We start from the raw sequence: 17,178 nt of genomic DNA on the forward strand, positions 1-17,178 counted from the left end.
GCCAGGGAGGAAAAAGGGCGAGCTTGGGATGTGCGGCAGCCAGAGATGGGAGAGGAACTGCCAGACAGTCAGGGGGGTGGGGGGGGAGGTCTGATAGCAGATTAGGAGCCTTGACCCTAACAGTCGCAGAGAGCTAGCACCAGCGTCTGGGATTATCAGCAGTCAGAAATCAAAGTCCAACACAGGGATACAAAGAGAGGTGAGAAAGGTCACACTGAGAATGAAGACCAGTTTAATGGCAGGTTACTGAATGAAATCAAACAGTCTGGCAATGGGTCCAGGCAACAGAGTGAGAGCTAGAGAGAGTGAACGCGAGAGAATGAGTGAAGAGGGAATTATGTGAGATATGGGAAACAAACATGTCTATGTTGACAAAAAAAACTACAGGTCTGTTACAGAAACAATCTTCTCTGTGAAGATGCACCCCCTAAATCCTTGTGCTTGCTGTGAAAACAAAAATGATATCCAATCAAGGGTCTTATAGGAAAGGCTGCAATACTGGGGCATTGCTGGCTACTAGTGAGCAACCTATACAAATAGGTGAAAATGCTGAAACCCGTGAAAATGCAGTGGGTAAGTGTTTCAGGAACGCCAATATTCCCAAAGCTGCTCATCGTTCAGTAGTGTTTCATGACCTCACAAACTCAGAGCAGTGGAGGGGGATATTTTGCTCTTGGTAGTGCCTGCTTTATCTGGTCCTCCACAGATGGCTAGGCTGACGGCCATCACTACATGTTAAGGACAGAAAACGGTGGGGGAGGGGGCAGGCTGCAAACAATGTTTCTTTAAAAAAAATAAACAGTATCAAAATTTTTAGACAGATGGCACGGTTTGCAAACCATCTGCTCATTGAGATACATTTCACTAATCCTTCATAACTATAACAGATGAAGAGGATGAACAAATTTGGGGATAAATGGGTGATTTTTCTGATTTACCTATTCATTTGTATGCCTATTTGCCAGAGATAGTGCATCATTTTCAATATTGATGTTAGTGCCTCAAATATCATTTACCAGAGTTACTTCAAAAGCTCATTTCCATCGGTAGTCCAAGCTACCATCTGAACAGGGCTTGGAAGAGGCTTGCAGTACTCCGAAAGGGAGAAACACATTGTACATGTGGACCAGACTGAAATGCAGCAAGTGTAGGTGTGGGGCCAGTGCCCTCTACCATGGAAACCACTAATGCATAAAATATAAATATTGATTTTTAGTGGTGGGCTAAGAGCTGAACAGAGAGAAGGGAAAAAAACATCTCTGCCTAGTTTCTCAGAAACAAGATTTAATATGCCGTTTTATTTATATTGTTACCTGTATTCGGGGTAATGACAGAAGAATCTCTGAAAATAACAGTTCTGAAACATCACCTCAAAAATGTATATTACAAAGAATGCATTCCAATAATCCAAGACAGTGTGTGATAAAGTGGCTAGTGTATTGGACTTCCAAGTTCCAATGAACCTGATTAACCCCGAGCTTTAGCAGAAATCTGACAATAAGCACAAACTGGATATTCCACTCAATAGCCAAATGCCAAATCTATTGAATGCAAGGTCATCAGCATTGATTTATTAAAAAAACTGGATATGCAATTAATATCTTGGAATAAAAAAAATCTGTTTTGCTCAAACCTGGAGCCGAACAGTGGGTTTATTCTGAAATAACGTATAAATGTTGGGGGTGCTGGGCAGCTCACCCTGTTAAGGCATTGTTTTAAGGCACAGAGGAGCCTGAATCAACTTGTGACTTTAGACGCTACCCAAGAAGCGTGATTGATGGCACCTTACATGGCAGAGGAAAGAAACTGCACATGCAGCAAGCTGGTGACAGAATGAAGGGTAGTTTGTTTTTATAAGGGTAGCCTTTTTTTATAAGGGTAGCCTGTTTCTATAAGGGGAGTCTGTTTTTTATCGTTCATCCTGGTCCTACAGAACAGCAGTGAGGAGCAGTGGCTAACGGGGCTCACTATGGAATTAAGTTGTTTGGGTCTCCTTCCTGGTGAAGTAGCAGTATCCTGAAACTGAACATAGGACTAAAAGTAGCACACGTCCTTGAGAACCTTCCTTGTCAGTAGTGATGTGGTCTAAATCTCTGATCAATGCCACCCGTGGTGGAAATACAAAAATTCAATTAGTGACATCATTCCATTTATGGAATTTCTGTAAATCAAAAGAGAAAGAACAAGATTTTGGTGCTGCACCACACTATTCTACTTTATTTTACTTAAACGGTACTACACATCTTCCAAATTCCAAAATTTAAAAAAAACTAAATTATACTTTAAAACATTTTGCGCAAATTACCTTACAAATTGATTCCCCTGCTTTTAACACACCAATTAATATGGAATCATATTAGTGCCAACACCAAAGACTGTGTGAAAAGTAAATTACTGTGCAAATTATACGGACTGGAAACCTGTCACTGTCACACAGGCCTTAATCACTTCCACTTAAGCGCTACAGGGCTCTCAAACTGCCACTGTCGGAGTTCCAGGAGAAATCCACAGGACAGCTCTTCGTTCTGGCTGTGAGAGGGCCATAATCCAAAAGGTTTCTCCAGCTCTCTGTCCCCAGACAGCACTCAGAACTGGGGCAAGTTAAACTGGCATATAAAATGGTCTGTTTGAGTGCCTCTCCGGAAGCATACCCAGTTGAGTCACCTGTTCTCAGTGCAGCATTGTACTAATGCACACCTGGGTCCAAAATCAATTGCAGACCGTGGCCAGGAGTCACCTGTAATGACGCACAGCTTCCTGTAGCGTCACCCTGGAAGGGAGGGCTTCAGTCTGCCTCACCACGCGGAAGGAACGCTTCTGATCCACTGAATTTTTGCACCAGATTCACAGTCCCCAGGCTCAGAAGCAGGCCGGCTAGTGGACTGCAGAGCAGAAAGGAGCACAGGCTGGCTGCAGCACAATCCGATTGGCGCATGCCACAGGCCTAAAATCATGCATGCGGCACATGAAAAACTGGGGCGACAATAACAGAGCATGCAAAAGGATCAGTTTATCAGGTGGCCAAATTATCAGAGAACACACTTGGGGATACTGATGCTGCCCACAGCCAGGGTACCTGGCTTTACAATATTGGGTGCAATTGCTATTCAGGTCATGCCAGTTTAACTTCCAGGAGCAGACCTAGCGGTAAAAGAGAACAGAATGCAAATAATGAGAAAAAATTATCTAAAGCAAGCCTTCTGTTACCCCAGTATAAATAAAAATCCACTATTAAAAGCCCTCTCATCTCAAATACCCCTGCCAAAAAAGCTAAGCACCATCTCAGCCACTGGCATTCTTTCTCATGTGAATTTTGGAGACGACATAAGGAATGAACCCATTCCCTCATGTTTAAGTACAAAATAATTATTCCCCCTTATTTCAAATTGCAAATAAATCTGGTTTGTTTCTCATTTACATGTCATAAAGCACTTGCCATCCATCAACAGAAAATAAAGCTAGATAAAGATAGCAAACAGATGAAGATGAAGCTAAAAAACAGAGGGGTGCAGAGGGGTGAGGTGAGAGCCCATAGGCGGCAGGGAGTGGCATCAGGCTACAAGGGCACACTGTCAGTGACCCACCAGGGTGGAGTAAGAGAGGGGAGTCAATGGTAGGGCCCAAGTCATGCTTTAAAGAATATTCCAGTCTGATAAGAACCAATCAGCGATCAGCTGGCCCTTCAGGGAAAGCTAAGTAAAGCAGCACTGGCTGAATGGTGACTACAGAAAGAGGTGGTGAAATTAAAACTGGGTCACCTCCGCTGTGGCTCCACCCTACCTGGGAGGAAACCTGACCCTGCTCACAGGTGTGGCTCACCTGAGTCACACCTGTGACTCAGGTGGATAGATGGATAGATGTATGCCAAAAGCAGACACAGAACCCTAAGTTTAAAGCAAACAACTGAATTCTAATAAATCATGACTTTAATTGAATGAAAAACACGTGTGATAGCTTTCTGCATTAAAATAAAGTACACATTTAAAACACAAAAATGTGCAGTTGCAGTGAATCGGAGTGACACCATCCAATGTCCTATTAGAGCAATATAATACTTGGGTGTATTCTAAATATTTACATTCATACACATACACAATTTGCATAATTTTCAATAACTTGCATCATCTCAAGGCCTCATTGTCAGAGGACAGAGAGTACCTGCACTCTGCAAACCAACAGCATACACAATTTGGTAATTCTACAAACTGCATACAGAGTAGGTTGCCACTGTACAGCTGCCTCTCCATGTTGCCTTCATTCTAGGCACAGGCAATTCCATAACCATTTTGAACATAACCATTTCTGCCACAGTAGTGGGACGTCATCACCAAAGAACATTCTATACTCTAGCCGGAGGTATTTGCCAATTTCTTCTGTAACAGGGATCACATGATGCCCACACAAGTGAAAACCAGCCTCCCACGCTGTGCTAATTAGCCTCTATATTTATGGAACAGTTTGTGACCAGGAGCTGCAACTAAGGGTGGGTGGAAAAGAGAGACAATTATACAAATGAGAGCAAGTGCTATTAATTCCGATTTCCCATTCAAATGTACCGTCTTCTCAATTCCTTCTGGCCGGCCTGTGCAAGAGTCCCAGATACCACACGTGACACCTCCAAAATGTATTCAGCTCACAACTACTGTCCTGTTTTCTTGAATCCACAATACAATCTGTAAACCTAGTAGTGCCCTACGGAATTCACACCGAGATGACGAGAGAAATTATTGTGGAACTGTATGAATTTACAAGACATACAGTTAATTCAAAACATACACATAAAAACATACATAAAATTTGTTTTATTATTAATTGCACGATATACATACACATATCTATTATGTGCAATTATTAGTAAAACAAGCAAAAAAAATGAAACAAAAAATTTTGTAAACCTTGTAAAATACCCCTATGGTCAAAGATATGTGTATCTTCACTTGAAAAGGTTAGAGATAAAACAACAATTGCTTATGCAACTGGCCACAGGCTGTAAACCTAGACCATATTAAGAGCAGTTATTAGGGGCTGGCTAACTTTAGGGACAGACAATTACAGTCCTGAGGGCCACCTGCTCCATTTAGTTCTGCCTCACCACTTACGCTCTTAATTAAAGCCGTTAGTTTTACTGAAAGTCAGCTCACTTGGTGCATAGAGTGAGAATCAATGATCAATTTAACAATAACAAAAGAATTAATGTTGGTTCCATCCCTGGGTCAAAATCCCATTGGCTAACTTGAATTAATTAGGGCCTTATGCCCAGGGGATGACGGACAGTAAAACAAGAAACTGTCCATCTTATTCCCAAAGCATACTTTTGTGAGATATGTCTAGAACATATCTGTCAGTTGCAAAGACTCCATGAAAGAATAAGAGAAAGTGCAATTTTAATCAAATATAAAGTGCAATTGCATGAATCACCATGTTTTTCAGCACCTTTCACGATCAGCTTGATTTTATTAGTTTGTTTTTCTTTGTTGGCTGTTCTTTACCATACAGTATACGAGGAAAAATATGTTTCTTGTATCCAGATTCAGGTCAAACTACATTTGCTATTAACGTTCTGAAAACTTCAAAGGTCTAATAAAGTGAACCAAGTCACACTAAAAAATAATTTTAAAAAGAAGGCAGTCCTTTTTAAGCTTTGAGCACACCCTGTTCTGAAAGGGGTGGAAATGTACCTATTAAAGGGATAGTTCACTTTGTGGGTTTTTTTATTTATTTATTTATTATACAAAATATGAAATATTTCTGACTAAAAACATAATTTAAAAATAATTTTTGGATAAATTGTCATAATAACCGCATGTATGACCTCTGGAGGCTTAAGGTCGTTGAAGAAGCTGCCGTTTTCTTGTTTTAAACCAGAAACACATGAATACCCACAGCAGCATTTTTAACTAAAAAATCCTTCATTGAACACAAAAACTGGCAGAGCCAATAAAGAAACAATACAACAAAACAGAAATATTTTTTAAATACTCAAGATGTGAATCTCTGTTGAGTCAAAAGAGGGGGGCCATACGATACTATACCCCTGAAAATTTCTCCATCCACTCATCTGTGCTCTACTGGGTCCAAATTTCCTTTTTGTTGGAGGATGGTTCATCCAAGATAAACAAGATTCAGAATTTTTAACAAGCACGGTTTTTCAGCATTGGCATTTTACAGACTCAGTTTGCTTGCCTCATTTTACATTTTTTCCACAGAATGCCAAGGCAGGAAAAAAAGTGAGGAAAAACATACAGCCTGGGGCATCTTTAAATGAATTTGCTTGCATCCACTGCCCCTCATCAATATCCAGCGCCATGGCAACGGCCTCTCCTCTGGCTTGCTGCTGGAATGCTAATTACCAGGCAACAAGATAGCAAGACCGACAAAGGTCCCCTCTCGTCCGTTTCTACCTTTCTTTCACTCACTCCCGTTTAATGGTGTTTCTAAGGTGGTGTCAGCTACCTCCCTCCGCAGATGGTGAACAAGAGCCAGGGGTCCAACGTCCACCCTTCTTGTTCCTGGTACGAAAGGTGGTGTGGTGGTGGAGGTAATAGGAATATGCCCAAACCCATAACAAAATGGTGTTTCTGCTCCACCTCCAAGTAGTCTTTGATCAGAGGCTCAGCAATGACAAAAAGGGGCGCAATAAATCTGTTGGCCGCCCACACGTTTGCTGTTTTAATGCCTTAATCCCTCTGGAACATGTCCAGCGCACTGAAGGTCAAAACAGGAAATCAAGGGAAAAACCATAAAGGACACGGGGGGCTGTGCTATGCATCAGTAGTTTACAATTATCATTGAGCCAGCTGTGGGATTAGCGGTTATGAAACCAGTCTTGATATAGAAGGCAGCGGGTGCAGGCTCTTGGAGGAGAACTACTGTTATACCCTTGAGCAAGGTACTTACTCTTAATTGCTTAGGTTAGACTACCATACAGCTATAAACTGAAAATATACCAAATACAAGCTCTTTAAGCAGCCTTGGATACAGGTAATTGTTAAGGAAAATTGTTCCAAATGTATGCCTAATTTGATGTTTTTAGGGAAAAAATTTTTTCGAAATGAACTCCTGGGACGATGTTCAGGAAGATAATGATATTATTAACAGGCCAAATGTTCTTTCCCAGAACCCTGCAGGCGTATTGAAAAACATGCATACCCTTCGTTCTATAACCACTCGAGACAAGATTTTGCCAAATACTTTGAGAATTTTTCAAAGCAAATATGACAGGCCTCTGGTAGACAGATAAAATTCCAATCACTTTAGTCCCTCAGGAATGTGTTTTGCTTCAGTCCCTGAACATGCATGCTGTGGGTGGTTATCACACACTCTGCCATATTCAGTACTACCATACGGGAAACAAGGAAACAATTTGGACAGATAGTCATATTGAAATAAAAGATGCTTGAAGCATAGCTATGTTCTGCAGGGTAGGACCCCCTGAGGCTGATGGTTCTATCTGAGAATAAACCGCTCCAGTAGAGTTTGAAGTAAGTTAAATTCTTCTGATTTCATTGTTTCTCTTGCCTCGCTTCAGTGCCAAAACTCAGCAGCACTACTGAGCATGTGCAATATGTCACCTACTGGAGCCAACACAAGCATCCTTGTGATCTAACCCAGCGTTTCCCAACCGGTGTGCCGCGGCTCTCTGGTGTGCCGTCAGGCGAGGTCAGATGTGCCGTGTGAAAAATCCTTTAAAAAAAAATTTTTATGTTCAAATGAATTAAAAAAACTTAAATGAACAAATCCCATTCACAAAAGCCAAAATGTCATTAAAATGCATATCGCTTAATTAAAACCCCAAAAGAACATTTAGGCCTACTGATGGCACATCAACGTCAGTACGTCGTGTGGAGGGGGGCTGCAGGGTGTTTATTTTTTATCCTTTTGAGGGTGGTGTGCCATGAGATTCTGTAAATTTAGAAAGTGTGCCGCGGAAGGAAAAAGGTTGGGAAACGCTGATCTAACCGGTCACCTAATAATACCTGCAATATCATTAACTACAGAAATGAGAACAGCAAGCGCCCCCTTGTATAACAAATAATGACAGCAATCCTCTTTGCAGTTTGGTAACTGCCACAAATTAATTGATAACATCAAAGTGAAATTTAGCCTTTTTAAAATTTTGAATGAGTACAATTAAAAAATGAAAAATGAACCATTTTTAACCATTTAAAATGAATTGAAATTTGGTACATGTTTTAGGAAATTGTAAAAGACAAAAGTAAAAATGATCCTGTAGCACCACAGTAACTAGATTTGCAACAGTCGAGGGGGTGAGCAATATTGCCTGACTGCCCGACCCCATCATCAATTAATGTATCAGGCTGACTGCAGAAGCTCTATGTCCTGAATCAGTCTCTCCCTCTCTTACACACAAACCTTTCACAAACTATCATTCTGAAGGCTTGGCTTTGATGAAAAGCATACATGACATCAGCTGACAGCAATTTGGCTATAGACATTGATACATGTTGATTTTTGACAATGTTTGAGCACTGTCAACCAACCAGTGACATAAAGATTATTGACACAGAAAAGTTGGGACAACTGCCTTGAAATAAAACCATATACATTGTTGTCTAGCCTTGTAGCTTAGTTTATATACATACTGTATTTTATTTGATATGGTGTCCTGAATATATGTAAATACAGTAATGATATCCACAGTTTCTATTGCAAAATTACTCAGACTGGATTAATTTTATTAACTGCCATACACAATGTCAGTGCAGCGCTTCAAAAACTCAAACACAGCAGTATAGTGAGAACCATTCTTGTAGAGAGACAGAAGTATTGCACACGCCATACTTCATCCCTACAGGAGTCCAAACAGAAAGCAAAGCGCAGGGACCCAAGTGGAGTGATGGCTCTGTCAGTGGGGGAGCACTTTAAACACTATCCTGCGCTTGTAAAACCAACCACCACGCTGTTCCACAGAGCTAGTAAATTAATCAGGACTACAGCCTCAGTCATCTTCAACTGAGAGCAGCAAATAAATAAATGCACAAAAAGGGCCGTATATTCGCAGTCAAGCGGTGCAACTGTCGAATGCTAGTGGTAACTGCTGGCAAATTAGGGTGTGACCAACTCAATATCGGTTATTTCATGACTCTAAGCATTAGCGCAATTGTGGCGAGTTGTAAAAGAGGCTGGTTCAAAAGAATAAATTAAGTGTGGGTGTTGTGGGGGTTTCATTATGGCCAGTTTGATCACCCCATTTCCTTCCATTTTAAAACAGTGCGTTAGCGCCACAGCCAGATGCTATTTCGTCATGGGCTGAAGAGCAAGCGTGTTAGAGAGAATGTTACGAGCATCTCCATGAACCATTAAGCATGATATCAAAAGAAAGGTGAGACTGAATAGTTTTCATTTTAATATGTATTTTCCCCCTCAAACAAAACATATTTTATATGCCAGTGCTAAAAACTATTACTGGTTTCAGTGAACAATTGTGCAGGCAACTGACAGGCAGGAGGCAGCTGACTCCACTCAGTCTTTCCGTCATGCAGCTGCTGCTGCTGTTCCAACTTAGCAGACATCAAGCTTGCGAATCAGAGGACAGGAACAAAGACAGCATGTTTACTTTGAAGTTACTACAGCATTTTTGTTTCTTTGCTGTCAATTTTTAATACCACTACTACAAATAAACAAAAATTTCACCACATCTACCAAGTTTCATGCACTTTAAACATGCACTTGATAAGATTAATGAAACTCAACAGGGAAACGGGCACCTCAGCCCTGCTCTCTCATGCACTCTGTGCCTCTGCAATCTACATCACAATTGTCACATGGCACTCTCTCTGTATGAAAGTCCTGTAATATGTCCATTGAGGTCTATGTCACATCTAAGGTGTATGTCTATGTAGTGTAGAACACAGCACGGTACGGAGAACACACGGACTTCCTGGGGCCTGTATTGTAATGTAGCACCCGACCCATACTGAAACACATTTTCAACATTCCAAAGATTCACCTAACACTGCCAAACAGATGCCCATCTTACACTATTTGATGAGTGTAAAGTCGGTCTACCAGCTTGCGTCTCCTATTCAAGTAGCTTACACTATGAATCCCATACAGATGCATTGCCTAAATAGCCGGAATTTGACTGCATAACTGAACACAGTTTGCATATCAAATATTAAAACTGAGATAGAATATTTCTCGCATCTGTGTTATATGCATTCATATGTGGCACATTCATAACGACGCCAAAATAACACAAAAAGCGTCTGAATGAAAATCGGGTTTGGTTTGATTTAAATGCAAACATATTATTCAGCATCAAACTTGCAGTGCCAAATGTTTTACTGATCCGTCCCCTATTGCGTCACCCACCCCACACTGATGCAAATGGGTTTACTGCAGACCACAAAACTACCGAACCTGGCACAGGCAAAAAGACATATTCCGTTTCCATGAGACGAAACTAGCAATTCCACTTGTGCCCAGGCACGTTCGCGCTTGTGTTGTCACCAAAAAAGGTCCCTAGGAGTTCTTATACAAAAAAAAACAGCAAGGGAAGGCAAATGGCACAATCAAAGAATAGGAGGAATCTGGAACAATATACTGGAAGAACGTTTTCACCCCCACACCGAGTAGACAGGAGGGAAGGCAACAAAAACTGTGTACGTCATTGGGCACCTTTAACTTCCTCCTGCAGCTATCTATATATTATATAGTTGTCCACACACTGTAGGATCAAAATGCATTTGATGAAACAATATGTTTGCAGTCTAGTTACTGCTGTACTTCCAGCAATAAGTTCTGAGTCACACATTACTGAATTCAATAACATCCTCAGCAGAAATTTAATTTTGTTATTAACTGGATTTACAGCAAGCTGCAGGCTCTATGTTCACTGTAATGCAATTGTCCAACACCACACAGGATCTAAACAATAAAAACAAAGGTTTTATGTAATCATCACTTTCTGCAAGAGCATCAGGGAAGTTTGACTAGAAGCCCCCTCTTCGCTAATGCACATTCATGCTGAAATTGAACAATGACCATGTTCCAAACATTTGTGGAAAAATATCTAAAGAAACACAGTTTATTTGCAAGATAAATTAGATATTTCCATATTAAGAAACAAGAAATGGAAACGGTAGGCTATTGGGTTAGCATGTGAATATAAAAACAATGTCAGAACAATCAAATAGGAATAAGCATCAGCTAGCAATATTTAAAGCAATAACTTGTGGCCAGTTTCCATGATCATTTTTAGTAAATACCCTACAGACCTCAGAACAAGAGTGAATGCATACTTTTACAAGAGGTGCATTATTTTGTGGCTTATAATTTTCTTCGCATATTTTGCTTGAACTACCTTGTATGTTAAAAGGTATCAATTACAGTTGAACCACTGCTCAGCAGATATTATCGCACAAATTGCTATTCAAACCGACTGAACAGACCGACAAGGGCCGATTTACCCTTTGATGGATGAAACAAACCCTGCAAACACTGTCAACAGTGTCCAAGAAAAGAGCAGTATATTTCATGAAAGCGGTGGCAGTAAACTACATAATCATATCTGCCCTCTGTCTTTTTTTAAACCACCCAAAACCGCATGAACCACAAGCCAGAACCAATGGTTTGGCACCCAAGTTCCACTCACCTGTGAAGGCCATGTTCTTGGGGTTGCCGTATGGGGTCCCTGGCTGAACGGGACTGTAAACAGGGTTCATGGTGGAAGACAGTCGACCCTTGCTGATAGAGAGGAGACATAAAGAACAAGTTGAAAATTGAGAGAAATCACATTTAAAACAATGGAGCCTTCAGGAAGAAACTTGACCGGTAATTAAATAATCAGCAGTCATAGGGAGACACAGTTCATGTTTGCAATAAACTTTCAACTTGTTCAACACACAATACCTCTTTCTACAAAAAAACACCAAAGAAAGCACTTAAGTAGAGCATATTAAAGAACCTATAAATATGGCTTAAACATACATGCATACAAACACAATGCAAATGGTCAATGTCATTCATAGACCATGTATCTACAGAAATGGAATTCTCAGGATCAGCCAAAAAATAAATAAAACAAATAAAATGGCTTTATCATTTGGGGTTTTGAACCAGCTTTATTATTCATTGAGTTATGAACTATCAAATTATGATGATACATAGAGCCGGTGTAACAACGCTAGCTGCATCCTTGACACTGGTGTCATCCCCGCTTCTGGTTCTAGTGCCATCGTGATATAACAACCCCTTATTAGATACAACGCTATCACATGCGTACACGAAGAAAATTAAAGCCCGTTAATAGCCTGCTGGCTAGAAAAGCAAGCTTGCTAGCAGTTGTGAATTACACTAGACAACATTAGATATATAGCATAATTAACAACTGCTAACTAGATATCTAGCTAATGTTACCTATTAAAAGTAATTCACAACTGCTAAATAGCTAGGGAGATAACCTTGTTAGCTACCATTATAGCCAAGAAGGCCTTCTACATGGCTACCAAGTCAACTATCATACCAGTAGCTTGAATGTATGCAGGCGCAAAACTATGGGCCGAAGTGATAGCGTTGGGCCGAAGTGATAGCGTTGTATCTACTAAGGGATAGAACATCAGAAATGCACCAGAACAGGAATGCAGCTATGGGGGGAAAAAACCTGAGATTAAGCTCAAGACAAGCAAGAGAGTCCAGACAGGGGTAACAACCCCCTCCCCCCCCCGGAAAAATCACTTCACACAAAGCTGATGCAGTATGCTTTGTGCGCCTTACTTCAGTTTCCTTTTTACAAAAAAAAGAAGAAAAAACATATATTAAAAAATGCAGTAAAGATATATGTAACAATGTTAAGTAGCTTGAGACTCTGTAGGCCTCAGCACTGTAGTTGCCACATCAAATTCAGCAAACAGGCCCCAATGCACTTTGCCCTGGGGATAAGCACAGGGAATACATCTACAGCACATCCCACAGGAAGGCACAGCCTACCCTGGAGAAAACACCACTACAGAGCGCACAGGTTTCCCATTTGCACTTCAAACAGTTATGTTTAAACCTGCTAGGAGCACTCTACAGTGAAGACAGCAGTGCACAAAAAGATTTACTTGTACAGGCATCCATGCTTACAAGGTGCAACTGCTACATGGAGCCAAGGAGACACCAGAGAAATATATAAAATGTGAAAACTGAAAACACGTGGGATAGCTATATCTTAGCTTATGTAACAAGACAGGCATAGAGAGGACAGGCAGATATACAGTAGACATACAGGATGGATGGATAGCTCGTGTTTATTATACTGCCATATGAAAGGAGGCCGAGGACAGATAAATCTCTAAGATGAAAGGATAAGGGGAGATGGATAGTTCTGATAAGAAGACAAGTCTGGATTTTTGAGGCACTCCTGTGAATAGAAGTGCATTCCACCTGATTTAAGGACGCCAACCGTCTGTGGCGGTAAACTACACCAACACATCACATTCCAGCCTGGTTATTATGGCATCAGCGTCATGCATGGGGGCTGCAGGACCGTGACTGCAGTGATCAAGAGCGCGCCTGCAATGGCTTCCCCTGCCACAATAGGCTACGGTGTCTGGTGCATGTGTAGAAAGCAGACTCTTGCATCAGACCTTCTCTCTCATAATGAACAGTTTGGCTGTTATGGCGAGAATAAAACAGCTCCTCTTCAGATGGGCTTTGTTGCCTTTACACAACATTTTAGCAGAGCTAAGTCATCAGGCACATTAAAAACAGGCAAGGGTAACAAACTTCATTGTGACATCGTGTCAATCAGCTCCAGAGCTACTGAAAAGCAGTACATGCTACAGGCAATTCCATTAGTACAGCTAGGAAATTAAGACTAACCATCAGAAAATATCATCTTCATCAACTAAACATTTTTTTGCTAATCAAATCCAAGGACCAGCACAGTCTTCAGCACACCATTGTTAAGCTTGGTCAGAGCCACACTAAAATCATGATTTAAAGGAAATGCAAAATCCCTCTATTGTAGTGAGAGGCAGGAGCTCAAATCATTGTCACCCAGGACAATGCCTGCATCACCCACGTCTTCCAACAGTCACTTTCTTTCCCCTACATAAGAAAGAGAAAAACATAATTTTCTCAGACTAGAAGTGAAGCTTTCAGACCTCAAAAGGAAACTAACAAGCACTTCACACAAACTGTAAAGACTGTCTTTTAGATTAGCTGCCCACCAGTTGAATGGTCAGTCTACTGCTTTGCTATTGTGCAATGAGGCCAACCACTCACAAGCCTCAATTTGCTGCATGTTCTGGGCGTTAAAAGCAAGGTGGCATCATTCCTCACCATTTCAGCAGTGAAGTGTAGACAAAAATTGCAAAGAAAAACACTTATCCAGGTATAAATAAAAATAGTCAGAATCTGTTAGATAAAACCATGAGACTCAGCTGTTGTCTTGCCTGTGATGAACAGTATTAGCAGATACAATGCAGAAAAAACTGAAAAAACTGAAAAATGAGCTGGTGTACAGGGACCCAAACAGATATGTACCTACCAGGCTAAATACACACAGCGTATTACATGAACACTACAGTGAAAGCAAACAGATGTATGTCTTGTAGAAATAAACCCAACATTCCCTAACAGTAGATTGGCTTGTTAAATGAACCACAAATTACCTGCATTATATCAACATGAGTGGGCCTCCTGAGCGAATCGGTCAGTAAACATACGTGGCTCTGGGCGTAAGGGGACCCCCTAACAGCCTAACTGTGTCCGGGCTATACCAGAAAGGGGGCTATGACTAAGCATAGAATAATCCTCAGCACAGTTGGTTTTGCCTCACTCGGGTACGGTGGGTTTAAGCCCATAACCTTCCAAGTAGCACCCTGCAATGGATTGGCGACCTGTCCAGGGTGTAGGCCTGCCGCTTGCCAAATGCATGCTGGGACAGGTGCCAGCCCCCCAGCAACCGTGACCAGGAATAAGCGGGTTAGATAATGGATGGATGCATGGATGGATGGATGGATGGCACAATATGCAAAAATCAGCACCATAAAAATACAGACATTCAAAGGTAATCAATGAAAATGAGCAAAGCAGTTTGGCAGTTTTCCCACATTCTCAGGACCTAGGCCTACATTTAATCTGATTCCAAAAAAGCTAGAAACACAGAATCGTACATTAGCTGGCAAATGACTCAAATAAAATACTTGGTTTATTCAGTACCAACAAGTTATCTGCGGGCATTGAGCAAGTTAATAAACTACAAATTAATACAAATAAATAGATTCAAATTTATGAGCTAAACAAAGCATCAAGTGTTTTAAAATAATTAGCTAATTTATTAAACATTGTATTATTAACACGATTCAGTTCAGACACAATAAAATCTGTCTCGTTTCATTTTGAATGTTAACAATCACCCTGTAAACACTGCTGCCGTGGACTAAGCCACCACAGACACATGGTCGCACATCAAAAGTATTCAAGTGGTTCTACACTGACCTCTTCAAGTTTTGACAGCTTTCAGGTTGGTACAAGAAACTGAATTTGTCAGTGGGATGCCCGCTGGCCATTCTTGGAAAAGCTAATGTAGGGAATGGAAATGCAATCTGAAAAATAATACAGCAAGAGGTCACGATTATAATGGGACACAGCAGGAAGCAAAGTAAAACAGCAGACAAAAAAACAGAGCAAACAAACAAACCAAAGAAAAATTAGCAAAAGCAAAGACAGCTGAGTTCAAAGGTTGGATAAATGGACCTTACTTAATATTTAATAATGAACGACCTTAAAAGATCCATAGCACATTATACACATACTACAATTTTAATTTTTGAATTACGGGCCAGAATTTGACCAATTTTCAGGCTAGTTAATTGTGTGTTATGTCCACAAGAGGGCAAACCAATGCAATGAGAGACATAATTAGCGTACGTACATTTTATTTGAACATAAACATGAACGCAGTCCGGTTGAAAAAAACGTTAACATGAACACTAAACATGGCTTAGGATCTATACACAGTACACGGTTATAATCAAGGTTTGACATAAATGGTATGCAAGTACGCATGCACTTCGCAAAATATTAAAATATTTGGCAATTTTATGTCATAAGGAAAAGTGTACCTAAATATAGATAGGCCTACGTACCTAAAGATAGATAAGTGCATTGTTCTCTTTTTGCCATGCATGCATGGCTGCATACTAATTATGTCAACCCTGGTCAAGGGCCCAGTACCACGGGAGTCCAAAGGGGGCGTTGCCCCTTCAACTGGACTGGACAGTTTTGGCGAAAAGGATGTCTGATGTCAGCCAAAGGCGCTGCATGAGTTTGCTAGCTGGCTAGAATTATAAACATGGATATCAGAAATGGATGCATAAAAAATACACCTAATTCACAGGACCAAACCAGCCTAAACTATTTGGATATAGCTACATGGGGCCCAACCAACCGATGCTGTCAACCCAGATAAAAATGAGGTGCAGTCGGTTCTACCTCATCCCAGATACAGCCAGAGCTCAGACGAAGTTCCCTCCACTGTGGCTGAGGACCTTGGTAATGACCAGCCAGTTCAGGTTTGCCTCAAACCATTCCCTAAGCAACAGTTTAAGAATGACTGCTACTGATAATTTTTGGACCTTTGGTGTAAAGGGAGAGATTGGTTTGAGTATTCACAAAAAGCAGATACTGCTTTCTGTTTTCCATGTCGTAAATTTGGAGGGAGCGATTCAGCTTTTACGAGGACTGAGTTTTGCAACTGGAAGCACACTAATGATAAGGCAAAAGGATTTGGGGGGCATGCTAACAATAAAAAGCATCAGACATGTGGCCATTTGGAAAGAACAACTGCGACAATCCACAGGCAGGAACATTTCAACACTAGTTAATGCTGATCAGCTTGCTCAAAACCGACTTTATGGGTCTACAATTATAGACATTATTGAATTTCTTGTCTCAAATAAATTGCCTTTGAGGGGTCCGACTGTTTCAACTGGTAGCCAGGCAGTGGATCTTTACTGTCTTTATTACAATACTTGAACTCGGGCAAGGTTTCACTACAGTTCTAAAAAATTATACATAGGCTACACCTCACATGACATGCAAAACAAAATTAGAGCTAATGAATACAATTGTGAGGAGAGTCATGGCTCTCAATTAAAGTGAATAGTAATAAAGATCCAACAGGAAATATTTCCATCATCTTTATATAGATAATATTTTCCATTA

The 17,178-nt window shown here is 40.7% G+C and overlaps 1 protein-coding gene across 3 annotated transcripts in view; it reads right to left on the reverse strand.

The window, feature by feature from the left end:
* The window catches only part of LOC118235715 (protein FAM168A-like), a 44,611-nt gene that overhangs the window by 15,050 nt on the left and 12,383 nt on the right, over positions 1-17,178 (reverse strand). For 2 of the 3 annotated variants that reach the window (XM_035433380.1, XM_035433382.1), the window contains exons 2-3: positions 15,451-15,557; positions 11,618-11,709 (exon numbers count right to left, since the gene is read on the reverse strand). In XM_035433380.1, the coding sequence (XP_035289271.1) occupies positions 11,618-11,709; positions 15,451-15,521 (163 nt within the window). In that variant the 5' untranslated portion in view covers positions 15,522-15,557. The remainder of the gene's footprint in view (positions 1-11,617; positions 11,710-15,450; positions 15,558-17,178) is intronic. The other variant, XM_035433381.1, reaches the window with a different exon arrangement.

Source organism: Anguilla anguilla, chromosome 9, assembly GCF_013347855.1.
Source record: "Anguilla anguilla isolate fAngAng1 chromosome 9, fAngAng1.pri, whole genome shotgun sequence".
In the NCBI taxonomy this organism is placed as follows: Eukaryota; Metazoa; Chordata; class Actinopteri; order Anguilliformes; family Anguillidae; genus Anguilla; species Anguilla anguilla.